The following is a 14,473-nucleotide window of genomic DNA, read 5'->3' on the forward strand; positions in this document are numbered from 1 at the left end:
GATCGAATAAAGCGTTCAACGTATGCAATCATGATGTCATAACGAAGCCACCTAGGACCATCAAAAAGGAACATTTGTTTCCCATGGGGAGAACTTCACATGTTGCCAAGTTTTAATTTTTTCCATGGAGCAGTTTTGGAGATACAGAGGTCCAAAGTTTTTGCTTTTTCACAAAATGGCTGCCATGCCACATGACATAAGGATGTCATAATTATCAATAAAACATTCTGCACGAGTCGCTGCACCTGTGGTGAAAATTTTGTGTTAATGAGATCAGTGGTTGAAGAGAAAACAGAGAAAATTAGCATGGACGGACAGGCATTCGTATGGACAGATGGACGGAAAACCCCAAACCATAATGCCTCTGGCGTCTTCATCAGCAGAAGTATAAAAACCACAACTAATAGGAATTAAGCTCTGTTTTACCACCCCATATATTTTGCCTCAAAACAGTTTATGTGCTTTTGTTGAGACAACAAATGCAACAATCTTAAAAATGCTTGTTTTGATTATTTTATTTTATTTTTTTTTCTGAAAAAAAAGGTTTCTCAAAGGAGACATCAACAGAGAGAGAAACATGTCCATGGATCACTTTATTTCACAAGGGAGGGCTCATGGTGTTCAAAGGGCTTGTAAAGATTTCAGGTTAACTGACGCTGTGGGGAGCAGTGGGAAGTTTACTCCTTTACAGACTGAAGAAGCCGTAAGTTACATTTTCACATATAAAAATTGTTACCAAAAAGCACAATCGTGTGAAATTTTATATCAATCTTTTAAGATATTCAAGCTACATGCACAACTCAATATATGTTGTGAAGCATCAAAACACTGTCTATTCTTGTTATGGTTATGAGAGGCTATAACTTGGCTGCCCCATGAGTACAATTTGGCCTTGTTCTATTAGCAAGCTGCTATCCAATGAAAGACAAATATATTAAACCATGAGCGGACAATAGAAAAATCAACAAATATATGGGATCTAAACTTGGGATCCCAGCATTCTGAGAAATGTCATCACAAAGGTTCACAAGTGTTTCCACTGAAGGAAAACAAACATCCAACTAGTGTTAACAAGTCAATCTTTGCAGTCAACTAATACATTCGTTTCTGAATGCTTATCAGCTAGTACATCCCCTATTTCCTTCAAGCTCAATTCTAGAGTTTTACTATAAGCCTGAAGGTCTCTGCTGGTCGATAAAGTGCAAAGTAAACAAGATACACTTGTGTCCCTTATGCAATATGAGGAAGTTAGTCCTTTCGGAACATGTGGCAAGAAAACCCCTACTTGATTTTCAGACTTTGCTACGTGTGAGGAGGCGATGTCATTGCGGTTTTGCAGTAGGTATGCTGGATCCAGGAAAAATTCAGGAATATCGGTTAAGTATTGTTGGCTATTGTGCAATGCTAGGCAGTGGAGAACAAACAGGTGTCGCTCAAATCCCTGGCCTGGTGGCAGATGTTCAATTGATGTGTGGGTGGATGTTGGGTGATTAGGGGAAAGGTGGTGTATGGTAGGTTGGGAGGGGTGATTTACAGTGAGTTTACAGGTTGTGGGTGAGTTGGTTGGTAAATTATAGGTGGGTGAGTTGGGGGTGATTGTGGTTAGGGGGTAGAGTGGATTGATAAGGGTTGGGTGAATAGTGGGGAGGTCAGAAAAAGACAACATCGTTAAGAATGGTTTGAAAATGGAAAAAGGTTAATCATAGAAAACAAAACACTGCAAGTACATGTCACTGAAATTATTCTCCCACCAAACATTGTCAATGCCATTATGAATGTGACCTGATCAAAAGAGTCTAAAACGAGATGCAATTGTTGAAGGTCAGGTCAGGTATGGGAGCATGCGCGAGAGCAGCACATCACGGTGTCCACTTTCCGCTGGTATTCCAGGGGCCTCTGTCTGGCCATCCCCCAGGCAGATGCCTGGCCCATCCCCATCTCCTTGAGATGCCGATCAACCTGCTGCCACCACGAGGCACGTGTTCGGCCCATTGGCCTCCTCCACTCACGAGACTCCCTCGCTGAGAGAATCTGGTAAGCAGGATCAGCGTCAGGAAAACGAGCCACATGTCCATACAGCCGCAGTTGATGCTCAGGGACTATGCAGGTTACAAATCTCATTTGAGTCTCTCTCAGCAACCGCTTGTTGGGCACAAAGTCCGACCAGCGATAGCCAAGGATTCTACGAAGAGACCTGGTACCAAAGGAATTAAGCCTCTGTCTCAGATCCTTGGTCAGAGTCCAAGTCTCGAATCCAGAGAGCAAGACTGGAAGCACCAAGGACCTGAAGACTCAGACTTTCGTCCTCCCGCACAGGTACCGGTAGCACCACACCCCATTATCCAGTGAATCCATGACTCCCCAGGCCCGACCCATACGCCTGTTGACCTTTGACTCACAGCCGGCAGAGACAGGAATATCACTGCCAAGGTAAGTGAATCTCTCCACGACCTCAACATCCTCACCACAAACATGCACAGACAGGACAGCGGCATCCAAGATGTCATTCAAAGTCTGGATCTTAGTTTTGACCCAGGAAACGCATAATCGCCGCTACTCCGACTCATCATTCAGAACCTCTTGGGTCCCCAAAAGGATATCTAAAGTCTCCGCAAAGATGCCTGCATCATCTGCGAAATCAAGGTCAGACATCTTGAAATTCCCAAATAATGCAACGCAGCTTGATGTCCCCAAAATCCTCCCTAGAATCCAGTCCATACAAGTGGTAAAAAGTGTGGGGGCCAGTACACACCCCTGACAAACTCCAGTAACCACCATATCTCACAGCACTCTCAGCACCAGAGTAGAGTTCAGACATCAGATCGATCAGTTTTGGTAGCACCCCACGAAGATCAAGAACCCTCCATAGGGCATCCTGATTCAACGAATCGAACGCTTTACAGAGATCAACATAGGCTGCAAGCAGCCCCTGCAGAAACTCTCATCTGCGTTCAGTGAGGACCCGAAGAGCAAGGATACGGTAAATCATTGACCTCTTTGGTGTAAAACCTGACTGCTCTGGATGCTGGTGCTCAAGCAGATGGTGGTTAACCCTATCAAGAATTATCCGAGCAAAGACCTTGCCGGCACTGAGAGCATCGTCACCCCTCGGTAGTTGTTGCAGTCTTGGCAATCACCCTTCCCTTTCCAGAGGGACAACAAGGCCCCTCGTCCAGTCAGTTGGGTTGATGCCTGTGTTCCAAGCAGAGCACAGAACTGCATGCAATGAGACGAGTGCAGCATTTCCACCAGCCTTGAGAAGTTCAGCGTGGATGCCACAGATCCCTGGAGCTTTACCCCATTTCAACCGGTTCACCGCAGCCTGTGTTTCCACAAGCGAAGGTGCACCACAGTTGATTGGAGGGTCAGCAACAGGGATTGGAACACCCTTGACATCCAACTCGACAGCTGCGGGATCAGCCTGGTACAACCGCTTAAAGTAACCGGCCCAGCGGGCCTTCACTTCAGACTCCTCTGTCAAGAGCCTACCACTCTTTGCTCTAACTGCAGTAGACCGAGGGATGGGCTTGGATGAATGCAATGCGTGAATTCGCATGTAAGCAGGATGAGAATCCCTTGACCACAGGTGATGCTCTACCCCCTGACCGATTCCTCGCACATAAGCCTCCTTGTCCACCCCTAGCACATGAACAGTTTTACCCCTCAGCTCCCTGAACAGCTCAGCTCTGACATTCAGCCTGGCCCTGTGATTCTGGTCAATGGTATCCAGTGTCCCTTGAGAGACAAAATTCTTCTTTGCCGTACAGTGAGTTCCAAGACATCCACCGGCAACATCAAGGATGTTGAAGAAATACCAACAAAGGGATCGACTGACAGACCAGTTATAAAATAAGACAAGCCGGTCGGCAAAGGGTGGTCACTATATAATTGCATACTAGTCATACAGTTTTTGATGGATCGGGCTGAAAATTTTTGACAAAGAGGTTGATTATAGTGCGCATAAAAGCTCGGAAGCCACTTTTTGATTTTCTAAAAAAAATATAAAATATATATTTTTCGAATTTTTTCAAAAATTTCAAAGTTGCTTGGCAATGGTGGTGTCCATAGCAACGGTGCTCAAAAGCATACAACTAGATCCTGGTATGTACCTACCAGTCAAGTTTCATCAAAATCGGTTGACTCCTCTGGCCTCCAGAGCTATCCATCTCATACAAACAAACAAACAGACATACAGACAGATGGAAAACCTGAGAATAAGGGGAGTCTAGCGACCACCAAATTACAATAAATTAAAATCGACTTCTTCTTATGCTGCATTATAGGCCGACTTTAAGTGGTGTTGCTCACACGGATCCTGCTGCACCATTTGGGTCGATCATATCCACATTCTTTATCCACACTTTTCTCCTTCATGTTCGCTTCCACAAAATCACTCAATCTCCTTTTTGGTCTGCCCCACGGTCTCTTTCCAGGTGGTATCATTCTCATCATCTTTCTTCCCCCATACTCCTCCTCCCTTCTCATCACACGCCCATACCATCTCAATCAACTTCCCTGTACCTTTGTCGATGCTTCAACCACCTTCACAGTTCCTCTAATGTATTCATACCTCATATGGTCTTCTCACATTACACCACACAACCCTCTCAGCATCCCAATCCCAATCACATCTAATCTTTGCTCCAACCTTCTTATCAACGGCCATGTCTCCACGCCACCCAACAGCGCCGGCCTCATTACCATTCGTTACCTCACTTTACCTCATTATTTGCCATACCATACCTCACCACCATCCTCACTACGCCTTAAGCTTCAGTCTCATCAGCATCTTTCTATCACAAAAAAAACTCCTGAAACCTTTCAGTTACTCCATCCTGCCTGTATCCTGATGCTCAAGTCCCCATCTAACTTACCATCCTGCTGCATGACTGAGCGCAAGTACTTAAACTTCTGCACCTCCTTGATCTTTTCCACTTGCATTGCGATTCCATTTCCTTCTCCTTATTCACTACTCACTGTAAATCTCATACGCTGTGTCTTAGACCGACTATTCCTCAAGCGCCGATCTTCCAATGCCTTCCTCTATTCTTCCAATTTCAATTCGACCTCTTCCTTACTTTTGGCACACAATACTGTCATCCACAAACAGCATGCTCCATGGTGCCTGTGTTCTCACATCAGCTGTCAAAACGTCCATCGTAACAGCATACAATAATAGGACCAACCACTGAACCTGCAGCCTATTATGTGCCGTGGCTTAATGTTGTAACCCAAATGTGGTAGCATTCCGACTGGTAGTTCTGGAGAAGAAGATTTTTGAAGGAATTTACACAATTTTCTCAGGAATTGACAGTCAGCCATTTTGACACACTTCTGGTCCCCTGATTAGTATGACCTCTGCAATTTAACATCCTGGCTGAATGTTGTAACCCAAATTTGGTAGCATTCTGACTGGTGGGTATGTCTGGTGTTGGCTTATTGGTTAGGGTGGTGGGTTTGGGATTCTATGGTCCTGAGTTCAAATCCTGCTCAGCTGTTGAATTAATACCAGGTGGGGTTAACTCGGCCTGTCATCCTTCCGAGGTCGGCAAAATGAGTGCCAGCATGCTGGTATACTGTGTCGGATACCGGTCCGTTATTACCCTTACTACATATTCACGATCTTTGACGCAATTCTTCTCAAAGATATTGGTCCATCGGCAGTAGAAGCGAAGGAGCTCCGGCGGGTCCTCTACTTTTTAGTCTACTACATACACATGTCAGGATGGGCTTCCCTCAAAAAATATGACAGGGATCAAAATTAGAATATCGTTGTGGGCCAGGGGTTGGGTGAGAAGATCACTGGGGGTGGGGGGGAGCTGTCGAGATATCATGACTCGCCCGCTAGGGGTGGCAGTAATATACATCCGGGCACGCAATAAAGCGGAGTTACTGCTAACGCTCTCCCTCTCCATATTCCGCTGCACCTCGGACATTCCAGTTGGCTGACGAGGATGGTTGGTAGATGAGTCACTGCGCACGGAACGGTGTCCGTTTTCATCGGAGACGACTTCAAATTGTTTTCGGAACAATTGGGGTGCTATTTCCATGCGAATGATGTGGTTGACGAGAGCAAGCAAAAGTCGACTTGCTCGCCTCGCTATCGACGGAATATTATCGACTACTGAGTGATTCGGTGGCGCCGGACAAGCCCAGTGGGGACACGCTGTCATTTCAGGACATTGTGCAGAGGAAGAAAGCACACATGGCGCCGGAAAAGTCATTACAGCTGGTTCGATACCAGTTCGATCGCCTTGCAAACGATACAGGGGAGCGTCGCGGATTTCGTGGCGCGAGTGAAGCATTTTTCCGTGGCCTGCAAGTTCACGGTGGGGGAGCATCCAGCTCGGCTCAGAGATCGATTTATTTCCGGTTTCTAAGATGCAAAAATGGTTTCGGCGATTCTACGGCTGAAGGGTGAAGCCATTACATTCAACTCGGTTGTCGACACTGCTACAGCTGTCGAGCAGACTCTCGGAGATGTTTGGGCCATCACCGGCCACAGCATGCCAGATGGCCTGGGGGTCTACGCGGTGTCGCGAGCACCCCGGGATGCACGCGCGACCTTCAGTGCGGTCCGGGGCCAGACGTCGCCGCGCAGCTGCGCAAGCAGCGAGGTGACCCCGCGGACGTGTTTTGGATGTGGAGGTCAACACCTGCACCGTTTGTGCCCGTTTAAAAACAACATGTGTTTACATTGTCGCAAGGTGGGTCATCTGAAACATGTGTGCCGAAGGGCGTTGGCCACCGTTAAGGTCATGGACGGCAATGTGCGGTGTGACCACGGCGAGCCGGGGCGAAACCTGCAGCCGATGATGAGCCTGTTTTCAATTGGTCCTGCTGTGGCACGCCCGATAATGGTGGCAATCGAAGTGAACAAAATGCCGATCACGTTTCAGGTTGATACGGGAGCGGCTGTGTCGATCATCGGCGAACAGACCGCGCATAGACTCAACAGCCTGAAGCTTATCAGGTCAAACCTCGCACTGTACACATATACCCACGAGAAGATAACGCCAGTCGGGATGGCAGACGTGTCTGTAGTCTATCAAGGCCAGGTCGCCACGCTTCCGTTGTATGTCGTGCGGAGGAGGGGGCCATCTCTCCTAGGCCGGGACTGGCTGACCCGCATCAGGCTAGACTGGGCCGCCGTTCACCTTGTGCAAGCCGTGCCGAGCCGATGGGAGGATCTGTTGGAGACGATTCTTCAAAGACATCAAGGTTTGTTTTGCGACGACCTTGGGAAACTCAAGGACGTGCAGGCAAAGCTCTTCCTGAAGGAGGGGGTGTTTCCACATTTTTGTAAACCACGACTGGTGCCATATGCTCTGCGGGACAAGGTTCAAGGGTGAACTGGATAGGTTGGAGGCCTGTGGAGTGATCGAACGGGTGTCGTACTCAGATTGGGCCACCCCGGTCGTAACGGTGCTGAAACGGAATGGAGACGTCCGATTGTGCGGGGACTTCAAGTCCACGGTTAACCCAGGGCTCAGCGTGGAGCAGTATCCACTGCCGTCAATCGATGAGATATATATGCACGGCTGGCAGGGAGTCAATACTTCACGAAGCCTGACCTGCGTGATGCATATTTTCACCTGGCGATGGATCTCGGGAGTAGTTACTTTTTGACAATCAACACGTGTCAAGTGCTCTATCGATATACCCAGCTCTGTTTTGGGATTGCTTCGGCCCTGGCATTGTGGCAGAAAGCCATGGATCAGGTTTGCATTGGCCTGCCTACTCAAACCTACCTGGACGATTGTGATCATTGCAGGGAAAATGGTGGACGAGCACCTTGCTAACATTTCACAAGTGCTGACGAAGCTGGAAGCGTGCGGCCTGCACTTGAACAGGAACAAGTGCGCATTCTTCAAGCAGCGCTTGGAATACCTCGGGCACATCATCACGCCAGAGGGGCTGTTGAAAGGCCCTTGGAATGTGGAGACAATTCAGCACATGCCACCGCCTCGCGACAAGACGCAACTGCGCTCATTCATTGGCATAGCACAGTATTACCAATGATTCGTGCGCGGGCTCAGCTCGCAGCTTGCGCCGTTAACACAGTTGCTCAGGAAGGATGAGCGCTGGGCTTGGGGGCATGCACACGAGGCATCGTTCGACCGTGTCAAGCGGACGCTCACAGAGGATACGGTCCTCGTGCACTACGAGCCTGCACGTCAGCTCTTATTAGCATGCGACAGCTCTGCATACGGCATCGGGGCAGTGCTCTCCCACAAGATGGACGATGGTTCCGAGCGGCCTGTTTGTTTTGCATCCCGGACCCTGTCCACAGCAGAGTGGGAATATGCCCAAATCGAGCGCAATGCTCTCAGTCTTGTCTGGGGTGTGCGGAGGTTTCATCAATACCTGCAGGTGTGGCATTTCACTTTGCAGACGGATCACAAACCACTTCAATTCATCCTGAGACCCAAATACGGGGTACCGGTGGTGGCAGCCGTGCGAATACAGCGGTGGTGTCTATTTATTGCTGCTTACGATATTCAGTTCCGAAGCACCAAAAAGCATGCTAACTGCGACGGGCTCTTGGGCTTGCCTTGCGCGGAGGGTCCAGCTTCGTCTGAATCGGCCGACCGGGTTGATGTGTTTGCACTGAGCCAGGTCCAAAGTGGGCCGATCATGGCCAAACAGGTCGCGGTGGAATCGGCTCATGATCCAGTGCTCGCCCGTGTCGTTCAGGCGATTTCTACGGAGAATTGGAGAAATCTACCTTCAACACCGGCATTTCAGCCTTTCGCGTCGCGTGCATCGGAGCTGTCGTTGGTCCAACGGTGCGTTATGTGGGGAATGAGGGTGGTGATTCCACTGAAGTTCACGCAGCAGTGTTTGGAAGAACTACATGTCAGTCACCTTGGCGTCGTGAAGACCAAGAGTCTTGCTCGTAGCCTGTTGTGGTGGCCAGGGTTGGACAAAGACATTGAGCAGATGGTTAAGCATTGCACCACATGTCAAACAGATGCTGATAACCCGCGTCGAGCTTCGGGACTATGGCCGACCCCAGGCAGGGTCTGGCAGAGGGTCCATGTGGATTTTGCGCGACCGGTTAATGGCAAAATGTTTTTGTTTGTGATCGATGCGTTCTCTAAATGGCCGGAGGTTGTAGTAATGCACCATACATCAGCAAACATGACGGTAGAAAAACTGCAGACGATCTAATAAAGGGATACCCGAGATTCTGGTCTCTGATAACGCTCCACAGTTCATCGCAGGTACATTTGATGAGTTTATGCGTCAAAATGGTATTCGACATCTGAGGTCCGCACCGTATAATCCTGCGACGAACGGGCAGGCGGAATCATTTGTTAAAATGTTGAAACGGGCTTTGCGAAGGTGGGGGGGGGGGGTGTTGCACCTGTGCAGACTGTGGTCGATATATTTTTGCTCCAATACAGGAACGCTATTCATCCTACCACGGGCAATTCTCCTGCCAATCGTTTCTATGGATGGGCATTGCGGTCCAGACTGGATTTGCTCTGACCTGGAGGGTCGGTGAGTGGGGCGGTGTCGCGCCCGACGCTGCTGCGCGGGTTTGATATGGGACAGCGGGTAATGGTGCGCGATTATTTCCACGGTTGCAAATGGGTGCTGGCTGTGGTCTCTGTAGTACTGGGGCGGCGAATTGCATAGTGCGGACTGATGCTGGGGAGGTGTGGAAGCGGCACGTGGACCAAATGCATGATCGCTGTTCAGCGTCACCCCCCCCTCTGTGCCGAGTGATGTGGGCCCCCCACTTGTGATGTCGCCGTGACCAGGCATTGTATCGCCAAGGCCGGACGTGCCAACGCCTGCGGGGTGTTCACCTGATTCAGTCCTGCCCGAAGACGACGAGCAAGCTTGTCGGCCAGGGGCGGTTGTTCTTGCGGATGGGGCAAGTCCGGCAAAGGTGTCACCTCGACCGAGCCGGGAGGCGTCTGAGCCTGGGCCATCTGGCGGTGCTGCCCGCCCAAGGCAGGTCAGAAAACGGCCGCGGTACTGGGAGGATATTGAATGTTGATTGGTTTCGTTTGGTCATTTTATAATTGTCATTTCATCATTGGAATTGTCATTTTAAGAGGGGAGGAGTGTGCTGTATCACGTGGTTGGATTTTCATATATCATGACTCACCCACGAGGGGTGGCAGTAATGTACATCCGGACATGCAATAAAGTGAAGCTAATGCTAACGCTCTCCCTCTCCATGTTCCGCTGCACCTCGGACATTACACAGGGTACTGTGTTGAGCACATCAACGATTTTAAGTAACTCTTTAGTCCATTTCTTAGTCCGCCTTCTCAACCCTTTCGGCTCCCGACTTTGCCTTCTCTGCCAAAGTCCCTCCCTTCATTCCCGACGGTCATATTTCATTCTCTGGACCGACGCTAGTTGCACGAAGGACCACGAAGCAAAAGACGGCGCGCCAGCTGTCAAGGAGGTATCGCCCAGTGGGGCATACCCACAAAATGTATTGGTGGCATGATTGGACAATCGTGCAAGGTATTGAGAGACCGTGAGCCTCATCTCCTCTCCTCCTTTTCTCTTCAATAACTCCACTTCATCGGTGTGTGTGTGTGTGTGTGTGTGTGTGTGTGTGTGTGTGTGTGTGTGTGTGTGTGTGTGTGTGTGTGTGTGTGTGTGTGTGTGTGTGTGTGTGTGTGTGTGTGTGTGTGTGTGTGTGTGTGTGTGTGTGTGTGTGTGTGTGTGTGTGTGTGTGTGTGTGGTTTTTTTCCTGGTGCCTGTCCACGTTTATGTTAAGATTGTACAATAATTATATCGGGATAACTCTGCTCTGTGTCTGCTTTTGAAAGTTGCTTGTATATTGCCGCACTTCTCACATTTCTTCCTATCCCTGCATTACACACAACAATACAACTATTCACTGTGCTACATATCTTTCCTTGCCTGCTTGTAAATAAATTATTATTAGAAATGTTTCCAGCTCGTTTTTGTCTGTTCTTTCATTGATCCAACATGGTCCGAATCCGAGCTGAGCCGGGACTTTATTCCCAACGAACCGTTTATTTTAACCGGTACGTCCTTAGCAGTGTCGCTCGGCTGCATCAGATCTGGTAAAGTGATCTGGTTCGCACAAGGTGTACCGAGGGTGTGTTCCCTGGTAATTAAATCACGTAATTAATGAGGTAACGTGGTTAACCCACAGACGGGAGGACACTCGGTCACGCGGTTGAGTTATTGGCATTCACGGTCGGTTAGCGACCCGCCGCGTCACAGAATTATCCGTATGCGATGGCTTGCAATGCCAGGGAGTCTGGTGAGAACCCGAGATAGCTCCCCCCCCAGTGATCTTCTCACCCAACCCCTGGCCCACAACGATATTCTACTTTTGCTAATGTTTCTGAGGGTTTTGATTTTGTTCAAGAGTGAACTGTGTCATTGTAAGCATCTAGATCTTGTGTTACAGAAAGTCATTCCTTATGGCCAAAGTGAGTAAACTTTTTGTACAATCTCTTCTTCAAAGTGCAATTATAATGCTCAGTGACAACTGCCTTTCCTTCATTGAAGGGAATGTACAATGTAATACCATGGACCTTCAGAAAATCCATAAATATTCTATTATAGAACTCTGCTCCCTCATCAGTCCAGAACTTCTTCGGTTTTCTTTTGCTTTTAGTAAATATCCCGTTGAAAGCCAACATTAGAGTAGTTACTCTATTGTTCTTCAAAGGAACAGCCTACGCTTATCTATTCAAATCAATCATGGTTAAAGCATACTTATATCCCCTATCATTATTAAGTTCAATCAAGTCAGCGGACCAAATGTAATCGACCTCTTTGGAATAAACCTTCCTTCTTTTAAACCTTGTGATTATTGGTTTATGCAATTCATCAGCCAAAGGCACTTCAGTTTTAATGACATTATCAGAGTTAAAAAGTTTTTTGAGGGCTCCACCTATGGTGGAACAGCAACCCCAAGTCCCAACCTCAATTTAGCACTTACCATCTTCTTCACGATAAATCTATCAACTTTTTCTCTCAACATTGGATTTCATATCGAAGACAAATTGTGCAACATTTCTCTGTCGGTTTCGTGTTTCTCAACCAAAGTAGTGCTATTCCCATAATAAATATCGTACTTCATACACACTTCATCAACCCTATTTTGGGTCTGCTCCAAGGTTTAGGATTGCCCGCTTTGTCTAATCTCTTATCCAGGTTTGTGTGAGGACCACAGAACGAATACCCTGGTAGATGTAGTTGTCCGGGGATCCCAGTCATTGTAAATTTACTTCCTGAAAGCAATTTTTGCATATCCTCTCTACTTTTATGCTTTGAAATGAATTGACTCTTTTTAGTTCCAGACGGAGGGCGGAGGAGCTCCTTGTGAGCCAACGGCCACCCATATCTAGTGCCCAACTGTGTCTGCGGACGTCCTCCTGCAGTTGGGTCACTTCTTATTAGGAGGTTGGTGGCAGGATTTGCACTCCGGCCACCGTAAAACCCTTTATTCCGCAAAACGCATAAACGCAAAAAAATCTGAAAACCCACTCCGTGGGAGTACCTCCTGTGCAGCTTCCCTTCGCAGGGCAGCTCACCGGATGACGGGATTGGGGCAAAGCCTTCGGGACCCCCAATCTTTGATAGGAGGGAAACCACAGGGTAACATCCCTGGGTCAGATTGCGGGAGAGTGTGTCGGAGTGGTGCTGAGGTGTCGTCCACCAGACGGCGGTCTCCTTGGGTTAACCTGAGGCGGTCCCTTCGGGTGGGTGCCTGGAATGTCCTATCCCTAAGAGAGGATGATCACCTGTCTCTGTTATCATCTGAGCTCAAGCGTTTGGACATCGGGATTGCAGCTCTCTCTGAGGTTCGGAGACCGGATTGCGGCGAGAAAATGGTGGGTGGTTACACCTACTATTGGGCTGGTCGCTCTGATGGTTACCATACCCAAGGAGTTGCTGTAGCTGTGTCCAATAAGCTGACCCCAATGATAATTGAGGTAACACCGGTCAACGAGCGTATTATGAGATTAAGGATTCGTCACTCCTTAGGTGTCATTTCCCTGGTCTCTGTTTATGCTCCGACTGAGGAGAGTGATCTCACCGTGAAGGGTGCATTCTACGCCACACTCGAGTCTGTGGTTGATCAGTGCCCCAGACGAGATACACTTCTAGTCTTGGGGGATTTCAATGCATCGACTGGAACTGATAGGGACGGTTATGAGGTGTGTGTTGGTCCCCATGGGTCAGGAACTATGAACCAGAATAGCACTAAGTTCCTTGACTTTGCAAGAAGTCATGGACTTAGGGTGGCTGGTTCATGGTTTCAGCGCCCACAAGCTCATCGCTGGACTTGGTATTCCAACGCTGGCGGTGTGGCAAAGGAGATTGACCATGTCCTCATTGACGGTCGTTGGAGGATGATCCAGAACTGCAGGGTCTACCGGAGTGCTCAGTTCCTCAATACTGACCACAGGCTTGTTGTAGCAACTCTAAAGCTGCACCTTAAATCCTGGAGAATGGTACCATCCCAGCTGAGACTGGATGTTGCCAAGCTCAGGGATGAGAGAGTAGCTGAGGAGTTTGCGAACAGGCTGAGTGGACACTTGGGGGGTCTGGGTGCTTTGGGGGGTCCTGAAGAGTTGTGGAGCGCCTTCAAGACCACCGTCCTTGATATTGCCGGTGGATGCCTTGGAGCTCACCACAGGGCAAAGAAGAATTTTGTCTCAAGGGACACTGGATACCATTGACCAGAGTCGCAGGGCCAGGCTGAATGGCAGAGCTGAGCTGTTCAGGGAGCTGAGGCGTAAAACTGTACGTGCACTGAGGGTGGACAAGGAGGCCTATGTGCGAGGAATCTGTGAGGGGGTAGAGCATCACCTGTGGACAGGTGATTCTTGTCCCGCTTACAGGGGAATTCGCGCATTACGTTCATCCAAGCCCATCCCTCGGAGCACTACAGTTCGAGCAGAGAGTGGTAGGCTCTTGACAGAGGAGTCTGAAGTGAAGGCCCGCTGGGCCGGTTACTTTGAGTGGTTGTACCAGGCTGATCCCCCAACTGTCGAGTTGGACGTCAAGGGTGTTACAATCCCTGTTGCTGACCCTCGAATCAACTGTGGTCCACCTACGCTTGTGGAAACACGGGCTGCGGTGAACCAGTTGAAACGGGGCAAAGCTTCAGGGATCTGTGGCATCCATGCCGAACTTCTCAAGGCTGGTGGAAATGCTGCACTCGTGTCATTGCATGCAGTTTTGTGCTCTGCCTGGAACACAGGCATCATCCCAACTGACTGGAAGAGGGGCCTTGTTGTCCCTCTCTGGAAAGGGAAGGGTGATCGCCAAGACTGCAACAACTACCGAGGGGTGACGCTGCTCTCAGTGCCGTGCAAGGTCTTTGCTCGGATAATTCTCGATAGGGTTCGCCACCATCTGCTTGAGCACCAGCGTCCAGAGCAGTCAGGCTTTACACCAAAGAGGTCAACGATTGACCGTATCCTTGCACTTCGTGTCCTCACCGAACGCA

General features: G+C 49.0%; 1 protein-coding gene across 7 annotated transcripts in view; it reads right to left on the reverse strand.

Moving 5' to 3' along the window:
- Positions 1-574: 574 nt before the first annotated feature.
- Positions 575-14,473, reverse strand: part of LOC147025338 (carnitine O-palmitoyltransferase 2, mitochondrial-like) — a 138,984-nt gene continuing 125,085 nt past the window's right edge. For 6 of the 7 annotated variants that reach the window (XM_085886215.1, XM_085886219.1, XM_085886214.1 and 3 more), the window contains one exon: positions 575-1,446. In XM_085886215.1, the coding sequence (XP_085742341.1) occupies positions 1,076-1,446 (371 nt within the window). In that variant the 3' untranslated portion in view covers positions 575-1,075. The remainder of the gene's footprint in view (positions 1,447-14,473) is intronic. The other variant, XM_085886218.1, reaches the window with a different exon arrangement.

Source organism: Eptatretus burgeri, chromosome 6 (assembly GCF_056783735.1).
Source record: "Eptatretus burgeri isolate ZD-2024b chromosome 6, Ebu_testis_v1, whole genome shotgun sequence".
Lineage (NCBI taxonomy): Eukaryota > Metazoa > Chordata > Myxini > Myxiniformes > Myxinidae > Eptatretus > Eptatretus burgeri.